At 33.4% G+C, this 8,137-nt stretch overlaps 1 protein-coding gene across 1 annotated transcript; it reads right to left on the minus strand.

Annotated features, from left to right (window-relative positions):
• Positions 1-5,069: 5,069 nt before the first annotated feature.
• Positions 5,070-6,839, minus strand: LOC113740587 (uncharacterized). Its single transcript, XM_027268136.2, has 3 exons — positions 6,578-6,839; positions 6,368-6,497; positions 5,070-6,172 (listed from the first exon to the last, which is right to left on the minus strand). The coding sequence occupies exons 1-3, from the start codon at positions 6,708-6,710 to the stop codon at positions 5,284-5,286; spliced, it is 1,152 nt and encodes a 383-aa protein (XP_027123937.1). The 5' UTR covers positions 6,711-6,839; the 3' UTR covers positions 5,070-5,283.
• Between the last annotated feature and the right edge of the window lie 1,298 nt (positions 6,840-8,137).

Raw genomic sequence — 8,137 nt, forward strand, 5'->3', positions numbered from 1 at the left:
TCTTGGTAGGTTCCAACTTGCAATTGGCACATTGAATCATTATACCACAAGGTTGATGGTCAGTTTCTGTCAATTTAGTTAGTAGAACAGTGATCATATTACATCTAGTGAATCAGAAACTGCTAATTTTCCAACCCCTAAAAGAGAACAAAATTTAAGAAGGAACTGAGAAAAATAATATGTTGGTGGACAGTGGGTCCAAGATAATTATTTTGTTTGCTAATATATCTTAGTCCTGCCTTGTTTGTTTGTCTTGATGGTTAATTGCTTTTCTTCTTCTGTTAGAAACACAAGTAGTTTCTTGCACTTCTTTATTGCCTTACCAACTTAGCATGAGGGTTAGGATGTGAAAACAAGAAGTCTAAAACATACTCATTGCAATGTCCTGCTTAAATTGACTCATATTTATTGCTTTGAGTTGCATAGGGATATAACCTTTTTGCTTAAAGAGAAAAATCAAAGACACATTCATAGCAAATCTAGTGTGACAAACAACCTCACATAGTACTTAAATATGTTCTTCAATTTTTTTTTTCTTGTTTAGAATTTTTTCGTAGTAGGAGAGAGATGGGATTTAAGAAACGAGGAGAAACAGGCGGATTAGAATACAGTTCTCTTATTTATTTATTCATGTTTCTCTTATTTAGTTGTTGAACTCGAAAGAAATTACATTTGTCTTTCAATTTTTTCTTCTATCGAATTTGTAATAAAAAGCAAACAATATTGGCTAAAATTAGATACAATTTGCGTTGCAGGATCTAATTAAACTTGAGGGAACAGCACCTGTGATTCATTTTCTAAACCAAGGATTGAAACTCTTAAAAACTTTTGCCAGATTCTGCATGTCATTTCACTGTACATGTAATGTTTACCATTTATCTCACTATTCCTTCAAGATATCCATCTGAATCTGAAAACACTATGATAATAATCTTATCTAGCAAAAGGCCCCCAATGTAACTATGATATATTTATCAAATTACATAGGTTCCCAAAGAACCTCTACATGTTTGTCTAACTGGAGTCTACTGATCTTCACTAGTACGTCATAACCTACACCTTACATTGAACAAAATGATTTAAGATGATTTCCAAATTAAAGTTCATGTTCACAAGTCATAAACAAAATTTACAAAAAAAAAAAAAAAAAAACCAATTCCTCATTGGGTTTTTCTAATAAGTGCCTAATGAATACTCGTTAATACACTTAAATTCTACATAACCTATCGTATTAATCTTATCTTTTTTAAAATTTAATACCTGAATTATGTCTTACCAAATGGGTACTCGTTAGACTGATCCTTCATCAATTTACGTTTGTTCCCGAGTTTTGCATGGTATACTTGGGTGTTACCAGCTTCTGCAACAACTATCAAACAATTAATATTAGTACTATTAGGTATTAAATTCTTTATGCTGACTGCTTGGGCATTAAGATGCAATTAATTCAAGTAGTTAGCTTAACACTTTGATATGAAATGTGATGGAAAAAAGAAAAAAAGTAGAACACGAAGATGAGTTTTAAGCTCACACGGTTGGAAGGTCATCACAATACTTCAATCGTTTTGCAGAAAATTTTAATTGGTTCAATCTAGAACTTTAGACCCTACATGACTCTATGTGTGTGGGACAAAATGGTTGAAATTTTCGTACAATTTTGCGATTGTTGTACATTTTACATGATTTGGTGTATACTTACATTTCTTTATTGTACACATTTTTTTTTTGTTCTTGTACTATATAAATTCAATAATTTAATACAACTACGAGATTATAAACGTGTAACACTTTTTGAAAAAATACATCAACTGTGCCAATTGTACAGCATGTCTAACCGGAGACGGGACAGGGACGGTTATCAGAAGGACCGTCCCTGAACAGTGCACGCCCAGGATTTGACCCAAAAAAATTGTACGGTCCAAATCACTTCTTGTACCTCGTTTTTAACAACATGTGTGGGGTCCACAAAAATTTGTTCTAAAATTACACGTTGTGCAAACAAAGTTACGCGGTGTGCAAGGTGCACGAAACCGCTACCGCGGTCCTGTCTAACCGTATTAGCCATTTATGTGTGTCTATGTGTGAGAGAGAGATTTGTAGATTAGATGGTAGTCCTTGGTGATGGCTAAAGACACGTGTTAAGACAAGAGTTTAATCACTAAGTACTTTGTGAGACCCATGTCATTAGGGGTCATTAATTAGCTAAAACCGTGGGCGCTACTTGTCTAACTACTACATATGATGGATGGTTCCGGTGTCTGAGCAAAGAATTAGTTAGACGAGTACTTGCATATGTACTAAAATCATGTGTCTGGTTACTTAATGAAAAAGTGTATTGTCAATCAAAACAGTTGTGCACATGAATACTATTAAATTTTGTACTTTGCATTTTATTTATGAAACAAGTCTTTTTACTTAATAAAAATTTAATCGTATATATTTTATGTGTTGATTTCCCATGTTATTTTCTCCATGTAAAAAGTGTACATGCATTCATAAAGTGTATAAACATGTCTTTTAACTTATGTATCAGTATCCATTTTACGTGTAAATTTTGTAAGTGATTCATAAATTGTGTTCATGATTAAAAAAAAAAAAAAAAAAAACTCGAGCACTTTGCATTTTATTCATGTGAATATGCGATTTTTTCTTAATCACTAAGTATTCAACATAGTTAATCATGACTGTTAACTCCTTAAAGCAATAATTGGTCCTACCACTAACCCTATCATTAGAAAGCATACGTGCATTTACTGAATGAATAACCAAAATCATGTTTTATTAGGTTAAGGAAGAGTTGGCTTAATCAAAACTCTCTCTCACACACACACACACATGTATATGTTCAGGACAAAAGTGTAAATTACTAACTTTGAGACCATACAAATTGTATTAATTTAATGAAGTATTAATTACTCAATCGAGTATACGTATAATCCAAAAAAACGCTCATTTAATCAACTAAAGTTTTATTTTATTTTATAAAATATGAATTATGCTATTAATTAAAGAAGCTTAGAAGTCTAAGGAATATAAACCAATCCATATCTACTTGATTTAAAATATATAATTTAATTCTATTAATGTTTTCAATGTACGTATGTAATTGATATCATTTTTTTATTATTAGGACGTCAACAAGACTCACGAATACTAAATGATAGATGTTCACTTCTGTTTTATTAAATGACAAAGAAGTATTTTTATAATAAACAATCACAAAATCTTCTTACATATCTCACTGTTAGACTATGGTTTTCCATAAGTGTTTATAAATCAAATGTGTAAAGCGTCATGTGAGTGTAGTAGAGAGCATCTACTCAAAAACAATTGCACCAATTGATTTCTTAAAAAAAAAAAAAAAAAATAGACTCATATATTAGAAAAATATGATATGTAATTTTAGTGAATTATTAATTTATGATATAAACGGGACAAAAGCGTTACGTAAGGTTTTCAAAAAAAGATTTATTATCTTATTATTTTATCAAAATTACTAATTTAGGTTGTTAGTCCCTGTCAGAATCGAAAAAATTATTATTTAATAAAGGTTATTAATTTATAAAGGTTTTACTGTATACCAAGAGTCAAAGGTTTGGATTTTAACTTGTTCATATGATATATTATGGATGGGTGGGGGGTTAAATCCACACCCCCACAACCTAAATCCACACCCTTATATCTAAGTTGACCATAGCATTTACGGGGCTTGGTAGAAACTTCTTCCATCAGAAATTAGATTTTTTTTTGTGAAAATATACGGTACTAATTTGGATTTAAAATTTACATCATTATGAATGGTCTTAAATTTTCTGATATTTTTTTAATTCTCTTGGATGGCATTTATTTTTTCCCTTATTTGGTGGAGAGAATAATGTTTTTATCACTTTTTATCATGTAAAAGGAGACGAGCGATTTTTTTTTTTTTATCAATTGTGTTAAGAAAATATGTTTACCTTTTTGGCACGTTGCACTTCAAAGTTGATTTAAGTATAATTCTAGAAAACACCGGATCAATAACTAAGATGATGATATCAAACAATTTTGGTTAATTAAAATTTATAATTGATTTTTTAAACATCTCTTGTTATATGAAAAACAAGTTTTTGTATTGAAAAAAGTTTCTATAAAACTCCTATGGGCTTTATTGTCATCTTACTGCTAAGGGTGTCGATTTAGACAGAGGTAACATGGATTTAGCCCCATCCTTAATCAAGAGAGGTCAGTACTTGTGGTCCAAAAGTAAAAAGCTTTAAAGGAGAATTTTGACGTTCTGAAATGATTGAAAAGATTAATCTACATCTCAATTGGATGCACGTGTCCTTATCTTTCCTTTCCTTCAATTCGAATGGTTACATTAGTAACTCCCGGGATCATCTCATAGCATGGAATTCAGGAACAAAGATCAGGGAATAAGGTCATCAAGAAAATTCCAAACCAAAACCAATCAGGACAGTGTACGATCAGTGATAAAAAAGTTTACTTTGGCTAGTTTTTTTTATTGTCCTAGCCCAAAATAATTATATATATAGTTTATTTGATTATTCCCCTATTTTAAGGAGTTTCATCCCCCTATCACGTACGTGTATGTCGTGTAAGTGTATATACTGACAATTAAATCCTGTCTTGCATTTTTACACGTTCTCGATTTAATTTTACTCTTCAAAATATTAAAAACCTAAACTCCTCCTTAAGGACTGGATGCTTGTTAGGGAGAGGGATGACAAATTATTCTTGCCTGTGATATGTTGACAGAATGTACTTATTACACAGTGAATCAATTTGCGAATTTGCAAGTTTGCAGTGAGGCCTGCTTTCGACCTTGAACTGGAAAAGTGTACTGATGAAATCTGAGTTACAAAAGCCGCCAACTAAAATGGTCAATTCTCCAACCATTTAGGCTTTAGGCCCTTTATCCTAAGGTCAGTTTAGGTACGTCTTTCTATCTAAAATGAGATTCACTCATTAATGACAGGCAAACTGAAAAAAGAAGGATCTGAACTAGTTAGTTACATGGCATGGATGATGGACGGATTAGGACCACAGAAGTATTTCACTGGTACAAGACGCTGTAAAAAACATTATTGTCCAATATTTTCAACCCTGAAAACAATACAAGGGGTAAAAACACAGACGCTTTAGACAAAAGGTTTATACCCTTACGTGAGGTAAAAATCAAAGAGATTCACACTTCATAGTCAAATCTTTCATTACAAATCTTCTTTACTATCAACACTTCTGTATGGTTTTCTAAGGAGGGAAAAAAGGATAAGAATTTACAATTTATATTTGGTGGAAGACATCCAGGCTTGCCCCACTCAAGTCTTCTTCAGATAGTGATGTCAATGGATAGTTACTGAAATCTCCTGAATTGTGTGCTTGAAGCTGGCCTTCTTGCCATGGCCTTGGCTTATGATCTTCTTCAATCTTGATCTCATTAAATTGCTGTTGATAATCAAAAACTGAATCAAACTTATTCTGATGATCAGCTTCCCATGAAAATACATTAGCACTTTCAGCTGCCATGGTATGAATCTGAATTGAAGGATGGCCACTGTTGATATTGGAAGTACTATTGCTTGAGCTTTCCTTTGCCTCATTCATCAAGAATGAACTCATTCTTGAATTTGAGCTATCAGAAAAATCTGTATCTGTCACACTTCTTTGGTCGAAATTTGTTAACGTTGGCATTGAACCGTATGCATAATTCGCATTCCCCTCAAATTCAGTGCTCTGATTCTGAGGCCTCATGGTGTATTGATACTGTGTACTAAGAAATTTATCATATCCACAAGGATCAATGGTTGCTTGGAATTCTAACAGAAACAATGGATCAAGGACTTGTTTGCTCACCATTTGCTGATCTCGCGAAAATTCAGTATTTCCACCAAGGCAATAACTGCTTGTTGTACTAGTGATTGGATATGCTTTCTCCATTCCAGATGATGGTAAATTTGGAAGTAATCCACTAGAAAAGGGTACCATCTGCAATGATGCTCTATTATCTGTACTATTCTTCTCCTCATGATCTCTTGCTTCATTTTCGGATAATGGCTGGTGAGTAATTGGATCAATTCCTTGTTTCATTAGCTTCTTCTTGAGACATGAATTCCAGAAGTTCTTTATCTCATTATCTGTTCTTCCTGGTAATTGTGCTGCAATTTGAGCCCACCTGCCATTTTTAAATTAAAGCACAAAATTTTAGTATAGACAAGAGTACAAAGTATTCTATAAAGTAATTGAATGCATGACCAAAAGGGAGAGAATAAAAAAAGCACAATAATTAGAATTCCCATTCTACTTCCTTTCACTTCAAAGATTCTAAATGTGAACCATATATGTTCAACTTCTCCAGTGAGTCAAATACCTGTTCCCCAGAACTTCATGAAGCCTAAGAATGAGATCCTCCTCTTGCTGAGAGAACATTCCTCTTTTAAGATCAGGCCTTAAGTAGTTTATCCATCTCAATCTGCAACTCTTTCCACACCTCTGCAAACCTGCATGAATTTTCTTGATTAATCTCGGACTACTTAATCCACAAAACTATAAGAAAAATCAAGAACTGTTTTTCACTTACCAGCTAGCTTAGGGACTGAACTCCAGCAGCCAACGCCAAATCTAGTAATGTAATTGAACAACTTCTCATCTTCTTCTGGTGACCACAAGCCTTTCCTTAGCTTCTGTTTTACACAACAGGAGTGGCGACCCATATGAGTAAAAGTGACAGATTCCTCTGACTTCTGAGGTGAGATTTTGTTATATTGGCTTGTTCTAATAGGCAAAGCTATATTGATAGAAGGCTTAACAGTAACCTTTGAGCCTCATAGCTCCGAAGATGGATCATTTATATATATTGGATTGGGACTTAACTTCTGTTATGAGTTATGACCCCGGTTGTCCTGACTTGGGAGTGAAAATACCAAACAATTTCTGGTGATTTAATGAAGACTGTAAAATATCATACTTAGATTTTAAGTTAACAAAGATGGAAGTAAAGATGGAAATAGAAAGAGAAAGAAATAAAGATGGAAGTAATCAAGTGGATTTTACGCAAATCTGGTGCTGCTTTTGCATTGGATTGGAATGGATTGGGTCCTAAGATACCTTTACCTTAAGAAAATGTATGGGAAATGAGAATACACTTGTGCATGCAATCTCTGTTAGTACTAACTTAAGGAGTAAAAATACAAAGTTTTCCAAGTATTCATATTTCTTGTTTTACAATTTTACCGCTATATATATGTGGCTTAGATATAAATATATAATGGAATCTTATAATTGGACAATAGTTATACCATGTGAAATAGGTTTTTTTTGTTTTTTTTTGTCAACACAGGGGTGTCCGGGTCAAGACCCGAAGGCGGCCCGACTAATCCCCTGCGCCTGGAGTACAGCACCACCCCAACCGCACCCAGGCGTTAAGTGAGGTTCGACCCCACGACCTGCGAGTGCCGGAAGCAGCCACAGACCGCGTGATCTAGCCCCGGGGTGAAATAGCTTATATACTATATACAATATTACAAGGTCATTTCATAGTTTGACTATTGAGTTGGGGATTTTTCAAACCATTTCTAATGGGCACTTTTTAGTATATTTAACTTATATTTAGCTTAACGTTAAACACAACTCACATTAATTTGTTGCACTTTTGTCTTGTTCAGTTTTATTGATCTCTGTTATTTTGGACTACTAATAATATGTTGACATGGTTTAGCAGATGCAACAAATGTAAGAAGAACCTCCGTAAGCGACTTATGGTTTCAGAGGCATACCCTGATCTGTGACAGTGATCGGAGCCGAACCCACTTAAACTTTTTTAAAAAAAAAAAAAAACAAAGATGTGACAAATGCGCCAAAAAGTAAATAGTGTTGTTACTACTTTTCTTGATTGTACTAAACTCGTTGTTCATGATTCAATTGAACCTTCCCTGTCAATTAATTTCAATTTCTCTTGTAACCTCAAATTCAACACCATTCTACATGTGCCTAGAATACATTTACTAATTCGCTTATCCATCGTTTTCATTTGCAGATTCAAAGAACTTGCTTCCGTTTAATCCATCATCAAGCAATTTGAAAAAGGGGTCCTTCATCTCCATCACAACACTTTTTCTTCTTTGTATAATTTGCGTGTATT

Source organism: Coffea arabica, chromosome 4e (genome assembly GCF_036785885.1).
Source record: "Coffea arabica cultivar ET-39 chromosome 4e, Coffea Arabica ET-39 HiFi, whole genome shotgun sequence".
Lineage (NCBI taxonomy): Eukaryota > Viridiplantae > Streptophyta > Magnoliopsida > Gentianales > Rubiaceae > Coffea > Coffea arabica.

Excerpts from the sequence above, each read along its gene's own strand:
- LOC113740587 (XM_027268136.2), bottom strand. The coding sequence starts at position 6,710 with ATGGGTCGCCACTCCTGTTGTGTAAAACAGAAGCTAAGGAAAGGCTTG. Across the intron at positions 6,498-6,577 it reads TTCAGTCCCTAAGCTAGCTG|GTTTGCAGAGGTGTGGAAAG; the intron begins GTAAGTGAAAAA and ends AAATTCATGCAG. Across the intron at positions 6,173-6,367 it reads CATGAAGTTCTGGGGAACAG|GTGGGCTCAAATTGCAGCAC; the intron begins GTATTTGACTCA and ends TAAAAATGGCAG.